We start from the raw sequence: 14,143 nt of genomic DNA, 5'->3' as shown, positions 1-14,143 counted from the left end.
ACACACTCCAGAGACTGTGCGAGCGAGCGACCCGCGCAGACATGCTGCTGGTGGCCGCCCTCCTGCTCGCGGCCCACCTCGGGCCCCCGCCGGCCCACGCAGCGGTGAGTCACACCCCCAACCCCCGAAACCACCCCTAACTTTGATTTTTAATCGAGATATTTTCAAAATATTTATTTTTGGGGGTCGAGAGTCCGAAATTCGGGAAGGGAGGGGGCACGCTTTGGCCCCCGCGGCAGTGAGTCACAACCTCGACCCCCCAGACCCCCAAAACAACCCCTGAATTTTGATTTGAATTTTCTTATTCGAGATTTATCCGAAATATTAATTTTTTGGGGCCAAGAGTTCAAAATTTGGGGTAATTTTGGAGAGGGTGGGGGTACGCTTTGGGCCCTGCAAGCCCCCAAAACCAAAAACAACCCCTAATTTAATTTTAAAAATTTTCAATTTAAAAAAAACTTAATTTTTGGGGTTTAGAGTCCAAAATTTTGGGGATTCGGGTCAAGGGTGGGGGTGCGCGGCCCCCTCCCCTCCTTCCCCTCTGAAAATTTGAATTTTGTGCCATTTAAATTGCGCAGTAGGGGCTTTTAAAGCGCGGAAAAGAGCAACAAGCGGCCGCTTTTGTGCCCGTAATGAGCGGCAAATCGCGTGTTAACACGCACAAAGCCTCTTTTTCTTTCTTTCTTTGACTCTGGAGCGCGTGAATGGAAAGGTATGCCGCCTGCCTGCGCATGTGTTGGCTCTCTCGGGGGAGGAATCCACCCCGCGTGCCGTCGCCACTTCTCCCGTTTCTCTGATTTATCGCGCAGCGGCTTATTACGTCCTCTCTCTCTCTCTCTCTCTCCGGTTCTCTCTCTCTCTCTCTTTCTCTCTCGCGCTCCCCACGTGCTCCCAGATGGAATGGACCACGCCAAGGAGGCTGCAGCCGAGGACGCGCCCACCGCCGTTTTTTCCTCGCCCGTCATCGCGATTAACGAGCTCGACAACATGTTTCTCCACACACGAATTCCCATTCTCGTTTCCGTTCATGGCCATTCCTTGGGCTTTTAAATTATTTTAAATTAAAAAACATGAAGAATTACGACTGTTTAATTTTTTTAACAATTTAAATTTATTTTATTTATCTGTCGATGAGATTTTGTCCGTAAACAGAGACAGTTTAATTTTTTTCCCATGAATTCGGAGAAGTTAATAAACAGAGAATGAGATTTCCTTTTCTCTGCTCTGCGGTGCCGTGCGACTCGGTTTATGTGCCCTTTGAATAAACAGCGGCCATGTGGCGCGCAGATGCAGACCCGAGAGAGTGAAAGTGCAAAGGCCGACGAACCGAACCGAACCTCGGCTGTTCTCCGATTCTCCTCGCCTGCCCGCGAATCGAAAGAAAGAAAAAAACAGAGTGACAACCGGAAAATTAGAAAATCATATTCGAATAAATTGCCGCCGTAAATTATTCTTTCTTTTTTTTAAAGTAAAGAATAGCAGATTGCCCCGTTCTTGGATTTATTTATTTTTCTTTCTGGCCGTTTGGAAATAAATCTCGCGGCCGGAGGTTGAGGAAGGTGTCCCGAAATAGAAATTTGAGTTTGATTGGTTGCAGGCGTGCAAAGGGTGTGCGCCCAACTTGGCCGCCTGCGACTGCGACGGCATCAAGGGCGAACCTGGCATCAAGGGCATTCCCGGCATGCCGGGACACGAGGGCCTCCCAGGCGACATGGGCCCCGAGGGACCCTTCGGCGTCAAGGGCGAGAAGGGCGCCTACGGAGAGTTTGGCTCGCAGGGCGACAAAGGATACAGGGTAAGCCACCCACCCACCTGACCGCTGATTCATTTTAATCAAGTGTTTTTCAGGGCGACACGGGCGTTCCCGGCTTTCCAGGCACGCGCGGCATGATGGTGAGTGCACCCTTCGGAAGGTACGACTGACCAAAACCGCTTTTTTAGGGCTTGCTGGGAGACTCAGGGCCCGCGGGACCGCAAGGTCTGCCCGGCTGCAACGGCACGGACGGACGCCCCGGCCCACCTGGCCCGCCAGGGTACTCAGGGCGACGGGGTCTCCCTGGGCCTGACGGCCCGGACGGGCCACCAGGTGACGCGGGCGAGGGAGGCATCAACAGCTTCGGCACCAAAGGCCAGCAGGGAGATTCGGGCTTCGATGGGCCTCCCGTGAGTTTCAGGGTCTTTCTCAGGGCATTTAATCAGGTGTTTCGTACAGGGTGAGCCAGGGTACGTGGGATTTGAAGGAATACCAGGTGCGCCAGGCATGATGGGCGATGCGGTGAGATCTTTTTTATTTTTTGAGGGACTTTTGCATTAATCGTATGTCAGGGTCCGATCGGCCCTGAGGGAGCCCCGGGGCCGCCAGGAGACAAGGGCGAGAACGTGATGGGCTCGAAGGGCGCAAAGGGACCGAGAGGTGACGTCGGCGAGCCAGGCCCAGTGATCGTCGAGTTCGTGGGCATCGACACGAAGAAACTGAAGGGCGTCAAGGGCGAGAAGGGCTACAAGGGTGACCAGGGGTACCAGGGAGCCGAAGGCGTGCCCGGAGAGGACGGCGTCCGCGGCTACTCGGGGCAGCCGGGTTTCAAGGGCACCAAAGGGGCGCGGGGCGACGACGGACCGCGCGGCAAGCCCGGCAAGGAGGGGCCGCTGGGCCCCGCGGGCTTCAAAGGCTTCAAGGGGGCTCCGGGTTACGCGGGCATCGACGGCCTCGACGGCGCCAAAGGCCCCATCGGCGAGTCCGGCAGACCGGGACGGCCGGGAAGACAGGGCGAGGAAGGTCCTCCGGGGGTCTACGACCCCACGCTCGACCTCGGAGGCCAACTCGGCGGCCAGGGGCCGCAAGGCCCCGTGGGACTGGACGGACCACCGGGATTCAACGGCCTGAAGGGCGCCCAGGGCCTGGTGGGCCTTCGCGGCCCCGCCGGCCCGCCCGGCGACCCTGGCGTGCCCGGATTGAGAGGCCCCAGAGGAATGTCCGTCAAGGGTGAGCCCGGCGACGACGGCGTGGCCGGCGAACCCGGCTCTCAGGGCCTGATCGGCATCCAGGGCATCCCTGGCGGTCAAGGCGAGAAGGGCTTCGCGGGCCTGGACGTCGTGGGCCCCAAAGGGGCCGACGGCACGGACGGGACGGACGGCTACCCTGGCCTCACCGGTGACCTCGGCGAGGTCGGCGACCCTGGTGAGCACCTCGCACCCTTAAATCGCGCCCCACCCTGACGCTGCCTGATTTCAGGTCCACCCGGCCGGCCCGGCGGCGGCGTCGACGTCGTCGGCCCACCTGGCGAGGACGGCCTGCCCGGCTTTCCTGGCGACGCCGGCTTCAACGGCATCGACGGCTTCCCGGGGCCCAAGGGACCCAAAGGTCTCCGCGGCGACGACTGCGGATTCTGCCCTGACGGTGAGCCACGCATTGCAGATTTTTTTTCGGAATTCGGTTAAATCGGCAGAGGCGAAAGCACGCGCAAAGTGCTGATAAGCGGCGGCCGTCCCACGCCGGAGGATGTCCGGCCGCTCTGAACCAATTCTGCTGCGCTATCGGCCAAAGATAAAAAAAAATTAAACGCCTCCGCCATCCGCAAAGCAACTCTTTACAAACTCTCTCATGCTACGTGTGCTGCAAAGTTCACCAGATTATTTTTGCCAAAATCTAAAAACTTAATTTCAATCGTTAATTGAATTTTATTAAATTAAAAATATTTTAAAAATTTGAATAAATTAGTTCATATGATTAAAATTAATTTTAAATGATTTAATTAAATCGTTAGGTTAATTTAACAAATTAAAAATTATCCAAAAAATTTATAAATTATTTTAATTAAATTTAGTGCATTTTAAATATTTAATTTCAATCAATAGGTATAATTAAATAAATTTAAAATCATTAATAAATAAATAAAGTTATTTTAATTAAACTGAATTAATTTTAAATTAATAAATTTGATTTATTGAATTTAAAATTATTAAAAAAAACTGTTTTAAATAAATTAAATCAAGTTTAAATACATAAATTAAATTTATAGTTAATTCAAATAAATTAGTAATAAAAAATTGTATTGATGAAAATAAGTTATTGTTAAATTAATAAATTAAATTGTTTGTTTTTTAAATTTAATAAATAAAAAATTTATTCTAAAAAATTTTAAATATTTAAAAAAATCCTTTCCGTTTTCAGGTCGGCCAGGAGTGAAAGGAGACGGCGGCGACGACGGAAGGCCCGGTCTGCACGGGTACCCTGGGAAGCCAGGACTGCCAGGTGCAAGAGGCCCAAAGGGTCCGAGGGGCTTGGACGGACCGAAAGGACTTCGAGGCCCCGCGGGCCTGAACGGACAGCAGGGAGAAATCGGACAGTCGGGCGAGCGAGGCCCCGACGGTCAAATAAGAGACTTCCGCGACAGCCAAACGATCATTCCGGACAAGGGCGACCCTGGCTACCGCGGCCTGCCGGGCGAACCTGGCATCAGAGGTGACGAAGGCGACGCCGGCCTGCCAGGTTTGCGCGGCGAAATCGGCAAACGCGGCGACAAGGTGCGTTATTTTTCAAAGCTTCCTGAGGTTTAATAAAACCTGATTTCAGGGCGAGTGGGGCGAGGTCGGCATTCAGGGCCGTGACGGATTCGACGGATTGAACGGTCTCAACGGCGAGAAGGGAGACGCGGACCTGCGACCTGAATACGTCCTGATCGGTCAAAAGGGCATCACCGGTCGAAAGCAAGTTTTTTTTATTTAAACTGACCTGTAGATTAAATTACCTTTCAGGGGCCAGATAGGACAGCCAGGTGACGATGGTGTCCGTGGTAAAATGGGCGACGTACCTGAAAACATTTTGAGAAGCTACGGAGAAGCAGGCGCCAGGGGAGAACCTGGCTTCAGAGGTGCGCGTACCCTGGCTTATTCTAGTTGGCCGGTTTTGTAACCCTTTTACAGGACCTGACGGCTACCCTGGGGAGAAGGGTGGAGTTGGTGAAGCTGGCTACGAAGGAGCCCCTGGCCTCAAGGGCCGCCGGGGAACCTCTCTGCCAGGCATTCCCGGATACAAAGGACACCAGGGCGTGCGCGGCGAGGAAGGTCCCAAAGGACCTTTCGGCCTCCCTGGCAGGGACGGAACCCCAGGAATACCGGGCATCATCGGTCCCAAAGGTGATAGAGGCGACAACGGACTTTCAATTCTGGAGGGCGAAATGGGATTGCCAGGGTAATTTAATAATTTCGGCCCTTGAATGAAATATTAAGTTAAAAAACACAAAAGGCGACCTGGTTCTCCCGGTCCTCGAGGTGACGACGGCCTGTTTGGCTACGATGGCTTGGCCGGCACTCTCGGCTACACAGGAGAAAAGGGTAACAAGGGTGCGCCTGGACCTGCAGGCTTTACCGGACTCAGGGTATATTTTAAAATATTTAAATTTAACATTAAATGTGAATAATCAACTCTCAGGGTCGGAAAGGCTCGAGGGGTGACATCAGGGTGGGCCCACCTGGGCTGCCCGGCTCGCCAGGGTTGCCTGGACTGAGCGGCGTGTTCGGTTCGTTCGGATTCCGCGGCGCGGACGGCTGGAACGGCACCATGGGCGTTAAGGGCGTTAAAGGCGACCCTGGACGACCCGGCCCTGCCGGCCGACCTGGCATCCCTGGCGAGCCCGGCCTGCCCGGCTTCAACGGTACCGACGGCCTTCCGGGCACTCCGGGAACCTTTGGCGACAGGGGAGACAACGGCCTGCCAGGGTTGGACGGACGACCTGGTCCTCAGGGACTGATCGGACTGCGCGGCCGCAAAGGGGAAATCGGCGACGAGGGACCTGAAGGTCGCAATGGCCTGCCGGGACGACCTGGCATGAAGGTACGGTGAACCTTCTCAGGTTGAAGATTATTTTATTTAATTTATTATTCTTTCTTCTCAGGGCATGGCCGGCTTGCCGGGGTACCCTGGCATCAACGGAGAACCTGGCGATAATGCGTTTAGCGGTCCGAAAGGAATTTCAGGCGACCCAGGCATCGACGGGCCTCAGGGTCTGCGCGGCCGCGACGGTTCGGACGGGCTCAGGGGCGAAAGAGGCGTCGACGGCCTCGTGCTGGACGCTCCGCCAGGGCCCAAAGGCCTTCCAGGAGACAGAGGTCCCAGCGGCCAGAACGGACGCTTCGGCCGCCCTGGCGATTCCGGCGTCACAGGTCAGGACGGCAACAAGGGCGAAAAAGGAGAAATCGGGTTGGCGGGCTTCGATGGTCGACCCGGCCTGCCAGGGAAAGACGGCTTCCGAGGCGGAAGGGGCGACCCTGGAATGATCGGACCTGACGGGGAAAAGGGAGAATTCGGCATGGACGGAGACCCTGGCGCTTTCGGCCGCCCGGGAATGAAGGGAAATCCAGGCCTGCCCGGTCCTCAGGGTCTGCCGGGCCCGAAAGGTTTGAAAGGCTTCGTGGGCGATCCGGGCTTCACACCCTACACGGAAGGGTCGAAGGGCGAACCCGGCGAGACGGGACTGTTCGGTCAGATCGGCTTCAAAGGCATCCGCGGCGAGCAGGGCCGACCCGGCGTCAAAGGGCCTCCGGTAAGCTGCCCTCCAAAGGTTAAAAACGCGGTACTCACCTTTTCCCTGCCATCAGGGTCCTCGTGGCAATCCAGGAGCCCCCGGACTGACCGGACTGCCAGGCGAATTGGGCGTAAAGGGCGGCAAGGGCATGCGCGGACCGCCCGGACTGCCAGGTACCCTGACGCACGGACCCAGCCAGTTTTATTAACAATGAGTGATTTAACAGGAATGGAGCCGCGAGATGCTGAGAGGGGAGACGAGGGCGTGCCGGGCTTCGACGGCTTCCCTGGCCGTCCTGGACGCGTTGGGCAGAAGGGCAGCCCTGGCGGCTACGGCGAAGACGGACCTAAAGGCCGACAAGGACCTCCAGGGTTCAGCATTACGGTATTTTATTTATTTTTTTGTTGAGAAATGAATTCAGGGATTGAAAAGAAGATTATTGCGCCATGCGATTGATAGAAAGTTGTAAAATGGCACTGATAATTCCCATCGGAGCAGGAGATTTGATCACGCGAATATTATAACACGGATCGATATTGTGCAACACGCAACCAGTTTACCCACTGACCCGGCAAACAATTTTTTTCAACTCGTTTTCGACGGTCAGTGACCCCTCGGAGCCAATTAGCCAGGCGTTGCGCAACAAAGCGACACGAAAACAATTCCATTCATTCATTTATTTAATTATTGCAAAAATATTCTTACAAAATCTGTCACTAAAAATCACGAGTCCGATTCGGCGCCGACGATGAAGAAGACGCCGCCCTTGGCGTCGGCGAAGGAGGGTTGCGGGGGCGGACGGCCGCCCCACGCCTTGCTGGGGTCCAGCTTGCGCCGCTTTTGCAGCTTCTTGGGGGCCGCCGGGGGCCCCTTCACGATCACGGGACTCGTCACCACGTACGTCTTCTCGCGCACCAGCTTGAAAAGCAAAAATTACATTTTTAACAAATTAAAATAAAAAAATTAGACGTACCGGGGGCGGCGGAGGCGGCTGGGGGTGTGCGGGGGCGATTGCCGGGAGCGGCGAGTAGGGCGAGAGATCGGCAGAGCGGGGCGGGGGCGACGGCGGGGTCGGGGGATGCCCGCCCCCGAACAGCTTGCTCAGCAACCAACACGAGTCCCGCATGGGCCGCTCGGGGGCGCTCGGAGGCCCCGGGGGCGCCGGTCGACTCAACGGCGGCAGATGCACAGTCTTTTTGCAACGCGGCGGCCCTCCCACCACCTCCTAAAATTCAGAAAAATTTTTATCAATTAATAATTGTGAAAATTCACTCTGGAGAATCAGGAAAATCGATTTTTTACTTATTCGTGCTTCCCCTAATTATTTTTACAACAAAATACGCTGAATAGAAATAAATCTCACCCCCTAAACTTTAATAAATTAAAATTCACTGCTCACGAGCAGTTAAATAAATTAAAACAAACAATTTAACTCACGAAACGAGAAGTTGTTGGCTTTGGTCTGCGAGTAGCGAGCTTGTTTAGTTTGTCGCGGCGCGGCTGCAGTTCCGTATTCGATGCGATCGGAGTGGCGAGTGAGTGAGTGTGTTTGTCGCCGGGCAACGCGCTCGGAAACACACACTCGTGCCAGCCACGCCGCGCACCGAGTCGCACTTTCCATAATTCCCCGCTCCCCAATAAACCACCGCTCTTTTTCTTTTCTGCGCCCGAAATCGAGAACGAGGCCACTCAATTCCCTAAAGAAAAATTCTAAAACTCCCTTTTCAGTCAATTAAAAATATTTTTTTAAAAGGTGGCGGTGGAAAAATCGCGAAAAGTGGCTCAGGAACCGATTTCAGGGTAAATGACCCTGAAAAAGGTCATAAGGTGATAGAGCTTGGTGAGATCTTTCGTTTGAGACCTTTTGACTTAAAATCCATCAATCCGTTGAATTGTTAGAAAATTTTCTGAAATTTGGACATTAAAAAAATCGTAGTAATTCGAAAAATAGTCCAATTTTGAAAAACTGAACACGGGAATTCATGCCCTACCAAGGGGCATTGACTGGCGTAGAAATCATCGCCGTAGGACCCACAGGGCCGCAGCCAGGCCCCAAAAAAAATTTAGTAATGTCCGATTTACGTTTTTTCACATTAAAAAATCAATAACTCGGCTCGTGTGAGTCGCAGAGGAAAAAACCAATGTTGTTTGGACTCGCGGTGAAATTCTGCGTCGAAAGAACTTGAACGTGGGACCCGTACGCGAAAAGCCCCCAAAATTCTCTAAAATACCCCTTTTCTTCTGATTTTTTTATTAATTCACCTATGTGCCACAGGGTGTTTTTGACTTTATTTTCCTTCGTTTGGCACCCAGAGGCATCGAATGGCCGAGTTTCGTGTCGAAATTTGCGTTTTTGGCGATTTTTTAACACAGGAAGAAAGGAAACCTTTTTTTCATGATCGAAAGATTAGGCAACCGGCGCTAAAAAGCAGCTCGGCGGCACAGTCTACCCAACGTGTTGGCAGGCGCCAAGATTAAAAGAATAAACCGAACTTTCGTGTTGCAGGGCGTGAAAGGATTGATCGGCAACGTGGGTCTCCCGGGCGCCGCGGGAATCAACGGACGCGACGGATACCCTGGCGAGACTGGTAACAATTAATTTTTTTTAAATAATCCGGAATGAATTAAAAAATCAATTTTCAGGTGATCCTGGTCTGTCTGGTTTGAAGGGAATGCGTGGCGACCCTGGCAGACCTCCCGCAGGGTAAGCTCAGGGTATTTCGACCTGAAATTAAGAGCTAATTTTAAAATTCCACAGGTCAAAGGGGCAGCCGGGCGACATCGGAATGCCGGGACTGGACGGCTGGCCGGGAGTCAAAGGTGACATCGGACTGAGGGGCCTGGACGGCATACCTGGCAGGAAGGGACCCAACGGAGAGGCCGGAGTGCCCGGCCCTGAGGGTGTGCCCGGCATTGGCGGCCCACCTGGCCTACCGGTGAGAACTGAAAATTATTAATTCCCCGCCATTTTAATATTTATAAATTTTCAGGGTGACGTAGGCGATCCTGGAGATCCAGCGCCGATTCCCTCGGACTTCTACAAACCAGGGCCGCCAGGGGAAAAGGGAGAGCCAGGGCTGCCGGGCATGTGGGGCATCAAGGGCGGCACCGGCGACCGCGGCCTCGACGGACTGCCGGGCATGCGCGGAGGAATGGGCATCGACGGCCGGCCGGGCTTACCGGGACCTCCAGGACAGCGTGGCTTCCCAGGGGACAGGGCCAGGGACGGATTCCCCGGACAACCCGGCATTCCAGGTACGACATTTTGAAACTATTACGCAATATGATGCAACTTTTAATATTTTTCTTTTGAGAAGTAAAAAGGGGATCTATTTTCGCTCGGCGGAGGACCGCGGACATTCTGATTCGCCAACAACAACGTACACCACCAATCAGAGCCTCCGTGGTCCTCCACCAAGCGAAAATAGATCCACCCAAAACGGGAAATTCGTCTCAAGTGCAACAATTCCGCCATCTTGAAGCTTATTAAAATTCAAAATGGCCGCCTTTCTTAACCTTGACCACAATTTAAATCAAATTCACAAAATGGCGGCGTTCTTAAAGAATGTTTTGATCAATTTTGTATATTTCTGCCACGCCCCTTTCTAAAAAAAATTCTCACTCTGTTTCAGGTCTTCCCGGGGGTCGAGGTCCTCCGGCGCTGCAGCACTCGGGTCCGAAGAGCCGCGGCTTCGTGTTCACGCGTCACTCGCAGTCGGTGCTGGTGCCGGCGTGTCCGGCGGGCAGCACGCGTCTCTGGGACGGCTACTCGCTGCTGCACTTCACGGGGAACGCGAAGGCGCACGGGCAGGACCTGGGCGCGCCGGGCAGCTGCCTGCGCCGCTTCTCGGCCATGCCCTACCTTTTCTGCAATCTGAACAACGTGTGCGACTACGCCAGCCGCTCCGACTACTCCTACTGGCTCAGCACCTCCGAGCCCATGCCCATGAGCATGGCGCCGGTCGCCGCGCCCGACGTCCGCCGCTACGTGTCGCGCTGCTCCGTCTGCGAGGCGCCCACCCGCCTCCTCGCCCTCCACTCCCAGTCCATGGTGCTGCCCTCCTGCCCCAACGGCTGGTCCGAGCTCTGGATGGGCTACAGCTTCCTCATGGTTCGTTTTTTTCTACAGAAATCCTTTAAGAAAATCCAAGATGGCGGACCTTAAAGGAGCACTTCATCCGCCATTTTGGAATTAATTTCTCCACAAAAATGGAGTTTTTAACCTTCTCACCTATTACAGCACACGGATTCGGGTGCTGAGGGCAGCGGACAGGCGCTAGCCTCGCCAGGGTCGTGCCTGGAGGAGTTCAGGGCGTCACCTTTCATCGAGTGCCAAGGAATCGGCCGCTGCAACTACTACTCGACGGCCTACTCGTACTGGCTGGCCACGCTAGACGACATGGACATGTTCCGCAGGTGAGACCCTGACACAGACTTACCCTGAGAAAGGTTTGCTGACCGGTTGTGTTCCCGTAGGCCACGGCCGCAGACCCTGAAGGCCGCCGACCTGACCAAGCGCATCAGCCGCTGCGTCGTGTGTCTCAAGCAGAAGCCCGGCGACGCCGCGGCGCCGCCATCTACGATACCTGCGCAGTTCGAGGCGGCGCCGGTGCGCACGCGGCGGCCCAACTCGGGCCGGAGGCGCGACCCCACCTTCAGGGGCTGACGTGATACTCTCTCATCTTTCTAGTTCTAATTCTAATCACGCCGCTTTAATTTAACGAAAATAAAAAGTCGTGCGCGCTGCCGCCATCTTGGAAAGTGCGATTCCAAAGCAGCTAGCTTTTAGGCATGCGCAGTAGTTATTGGTGCGCATTACGCATGCGCAGTCGGGTTTTTCGGACTGAGGATTGAAACTCGGTTAGTTTATGACCGACTGCGCATGCGCAGGGCGCACCAATAACTACTGCGCAGCCTGTTTTCCAGTCTCGCTACTGCCATACTTTAATCTAGTGAAATGTAAGTTGACTATTTTGTTAAATAATTTAATTAATTCCAAGTGAAAGAGTGTACGAAGAGGAGAAATAAAAGCTGGGTCGTATTAATATAATAATTTTGGATTCACTTTATTGGTTTGTCCTGAATCACACTGGTCTTTACAAATAAATAAGTTAAAAGCTAAATTTCTCGGGTCGGGGATCAGAGACGGATGCCGGGGTTGCGGGACGAGACGAAGTTGAGCAGCTCCTCCGAGTCCTCGCAGACGAACGGCTTCTTGTGGTGGCAGGCGACGTCGTGCCACTTGAGTCCGTCGTTGTAGAAGTTGTTCAGGATGGACAGGCACGACTCGTCGTTGCCCTGCGCCGACTCGCGGTTGTCCGGCTGCGGCTGGTTGAAGCCGCCGGTGGCCGACCAGTCGCCCGAGTTGCGCTGGTTCGTCGGGCCGATCTTGGCGCCGGAGCCCGACCAGAACCAGCCGTTCACGTTCGTCGGCTGCAGGTCGGCGCGGTCGCAGCCGTTGAAGTTGCACTTGCGCCCGGACGTCCAGATGTACCTGAGTTGAGAAGAAAAATAATTAATAAACGCCAAAAATCGCGAGAAAAACTGATTTCACTCACTTGACGCCGCCGCGGGCGACGCGCTGCTTGATGAACTCGTTCTCCTGGGGCGTCTCGAGCGACACGGCGTCCATGCAGTGGCGTCTGCAGATGTTGCGCGCGTCCAGCCAGTCGACCTCGATGCTGCGCGTCGGGCCGTGCTCCCAGCTGAAGAAGTACGAGTGCGAGACGCCGCGAGAGTCGCGGAAGGTCGTGTGGCGCACGCGGCTCGCGCACGAACGCGCGTCCGGCAGCGCCAACCGCCGCTGCGCCAACGCAGCCGCCGCCACCAACACCAGCACCAGAACGCACTCCCGCAGCATCATTCCTGAGGAACAAGATTTATTAGACCCGTTGCGTTCGTAAAAATCACGATTTTTATGATACCATGCGAATGTCACGGAAATTGAGGCTAAATTAAAACTGCGCATGCGTCAAGTGTCGTGTTTTGTAGCAAAGCAGCGCGACGACCAATCAGATTCGCCAGCTCTCTAGGCCCCCTAGCGAGCAACACTCTAGAGAGAGGAGTTCTTTGCTCACGACGACCACGCCCACATTAGAGTGTAAGAAAAGGAGAGTAGATACTAGAAGGAGACTAAGGCATCAGAGCTGATACTCTACTACTCCTTAACTTACACTCCTCTTAAAACTCCTCTTTTTAGAGTGTTGCTCGCTAGGGAGCCTAGAGAGCTGGCGAATCTGATTGGTCGCCGCGCTGCTTTGCTAAAAAACACGACTTGACGCATGCGTGGTTTGTTACGTCAGCAAAAAAAAATTAAATTAATTATTTCTGGAGCGTCAATCCATGAATTTATCATTTTTTTAAAACAGAAATTTTCTTATTAGCGAGTTAATTTGGAATAGACGAGATTAGGAATGGAGAAACTCCGTTATTTTGGTTTCCGGGCCGATTTGGGCATGGTCGTGAAGCGAAGACGCGTCCGAACGGTAAACGAGCGTGCGTGCGTGCCAATTGGAGTTGTCGACAGCCGTCGGCCACGCATTTGCATAAAATTCTTTGTTTGCGTGGCTGAAAAAGGAGCGTAATTGAATGGTAGAAAGTCGCGCGCGCACCTTGTTTGTCGAAGGAAGACGCGCCGAGGAGAAAATAAATAAATGCACGACTCCACCTACTCCTTCTCGGAAGACGAGCAATAATTGCTTCTCGAGAGTTAATTGCGGCTGCCGAAGGAATTTAAGGAGTTGCCCAAATAAATTATCTACCGTTCGCATTCCAATCAAAACGGGGGTTTTTCCGAAAAACCCGTCCCGGATGGGTTTTTCGCAGGGGGAAAAACTAAACTAAAAAAATTTGAGGAGGCGTGCGAGACCTTGGACCGCGGTCCCGTTAACGCGCTCCGGCGACGGGTCAGTGGCACAAACGGGACTCACGAGCGCGTCTTCTTCTTCTTCGCTCTCCGAAAAGATTAAACAAACAAAAAAAGCGGCTTTGTCCGTAAAAGGCCGGCCCCGTGGCCTGCTCTTTTATTTCCCGGGAAATGAACGCACGCACGCACGCTCTGCACTGCGGTTTGTTGTGAAAGAAAACACCTTTCGACGAGTACGCGGGTACTGGTACTTACGTGTGCGTGAGGGACGGACGAAGTGATCCTCTCGAAATTGAGTTTGCAAGTGGTGCCCCTCTCTGCGCGGCCGCCGCTTTATACCGCGGCCTACTTTGGCCCCAGCGCGCCGAGAGAGGAAAAAATTTAACCCGTTACCCACGCCACCACGCGCGCGCAGCCGATCCTTATGCCTGCCTCACCGATCGCCAGGGTAGGGATGGACCCTGAGCAGCCAACCTTTGCACCCACCGCGCCGAGCCCGAATTAAATTACTCAATCTTGTGCAACAATTCGGGATGAAGGGGTGGTTTTTGTCTATTTATTCGGGTTCAAATCGTCACACGTGAAATTAGAAAAATAAATAAACGGCTAAAATTAAACAATTTTAAACGCAATTTCCATATTAGGGAATATTTTTAATTTTTTATTTTGGAAGACGGCGTTCGGCATTGACAAAATTTGTAGTAAATTAACACTGTCGCACTTGTCTTAGAATTTATTCTACAAACAAATTTCA

The 14,143-nt window shown here is 53.4% G+C and overlaps 3 protein-coding genes across 3 annotated transcripts; 1 reads left to right on the top strand and 2 right to left on the bottom strand.

The window, feature by feature from the left end:
* Window positions 1-12: 12 nt before the first annotated feature.
* On the top strand, window positions 13-11,577 carry vkg (viking). Its single transcript, XM_065477168.1, has 23 exons — window positions 13-104; window positions 1,598-1,795; window positions 1,849-1,893; window positions 1,942-2,163; window positions 2,213-2,275; window positions 2,326-3,178; window positions 3,233-3,397; window positions 4,172-4,524; window positions 4,574-4,707; window positions 4,756-4,871; window positions 4,924-5,191; window positions 5,246-5,378; window positions 5,432-5,833; window positions 5,895-6,542; window positions 6,598-6,697; window positions 6,751-6,908; window positions 9,031-9,112; window positions 9,168-9,228; window positions 9,283-9,460; window positions 9,515-9,779; window positions 10,157-10,635; window positions 10,765-10,940; window positions 11,001-11,577. Exons 1-23 carry the CDS (start codon window positions 42-44, stop codon window positions 11,188-11,190), a joined length of 5,352 nt encoding a protein of 1,783 aa, XP_065333240.1. The 5' UTR covers window positions 13-41; the 3' UTR covers window positions 11,191-11,577.
* Window positions 7,149-8,154, bottom strand: LOC135935110 (protein TonB-like). Its single transcript, XM_065477185.1, has 3 exons — window positions 7,962-8,154; window positions 7,498-7,749; window positions 7,149-7,442 (listed from the first exon to the last, which is right to left on the bottom strand). Exons 2-3 carry the CDS (start codon window positions 7,648-7,650, stop codon window positions 7,248-7,250), a joined length of 348 nt encoding a protein of 115 aa, XP_065333257.1. The 5' UTR covers window positions 7,651-7,749; window positions 7,962-8,154; the 3' UTR covers window positions 7,149-7,247.
* LOC135935109 (L-selectin) lies at window positions 11,561-13,798 on the bottom strand. The gene is made up of 3 exons (XM_065477184.1): window positions 13,645-13,798; window positions 12,083-12,389; window positions 11,561-12,018 (listed from the first exon to the last, which is right to left on the bottom strand). The coding sequence occupies exons 2-3, from the start codon at window positions 12,385-12,387 to the stop codon at window positions 11,664-11,666; spliced, it is 660 nt and encodes a 219-aa protein (XP_065333256.1). The 5' UTR covers window positions 12,388-12,389; window positions 13,645-13,798; the 3' UTR covers window positions 11,561-11,663.
* Window positions 13,799-14,143: the final 345 nt, after the last annotated feature.

Source organism: Cloeon dipterum, chromosome 2 (assembly GCF_949628265.1).
Source record: "Cloeon dipterum chromosome 2, ieCloDipt1.1, whole genome shotgun sequence".
In the NCBI taxonomy this organism is placed as follows: domain Eukaryota; kingdom Metazoa; phylum Arthropoda; class Insecta; order Ephemeroptera; family Baetidae; genus Cloeon; species Cloeon dipterum.
This window is presented reverse-complemented; position numbering and strand designations above follow the sequence as displayed.

What these genes read in the sequence shown, in the direction of transcription:
- vkg (XM_065477168.1), top strand. Translation starts at nt 42, where the DNA reads ATGCTGCTGGTGGCCGCCCTCCTGCTCGCGGCCCACCTCGGGCCCCCG. An exon ending in TGGGCTACAGCTTCCTCATG is followed by an intron (nt 10,636 to 10,764) that starts GTTCGTTTTTTT and finishes CACCTATTACAG; the next exon opens with CACACGGATTCGGGTGCTGA. An exon ending in GACATGGACATGTTCCGCAG is followed by an intron (nt 10,941 to 11,000) that starts GTGAGACCCTGA and finishes GTGTTCCCGTAG; the next exon opens with GCCACGGCCGCAGACCCTGA.
- LOC135935110 (XM_065477185.1), bottom strand. Translation starts at nt 7,650, where the DNA reads ATGCGGGACTCGTGTTGGTTGCTGAGCAAGCTGTTCGGGGGCGGGCAT. An exon ending in AGCCGCCTCCGCCGCCCCCG is followed by an intron (nt 7,443 to 7,497) that starts GTACGTCTAATT and finishes TTGCTTTTCAAG; the next exon opens with CTGGTGCGCGAGAAGACGTA.
- LOC135935109 (XM_065477184.1), bottom strand. Translation starts at nt 12,387, where the DNA reads ATGATGCTGCGGGAGTGCGTTCTGGTGCTGGTGTTGGTGGCGGCGGCT. An exon ending in GTCGCCCGCGGCGGCGTCAA is followed by an intron (nt 12,019 to 12,082) that starts GTGAGTGAAATC and finishes TTCTCAACTCAG; the next exon opens with GTACATCTGGACGTCCGGGC.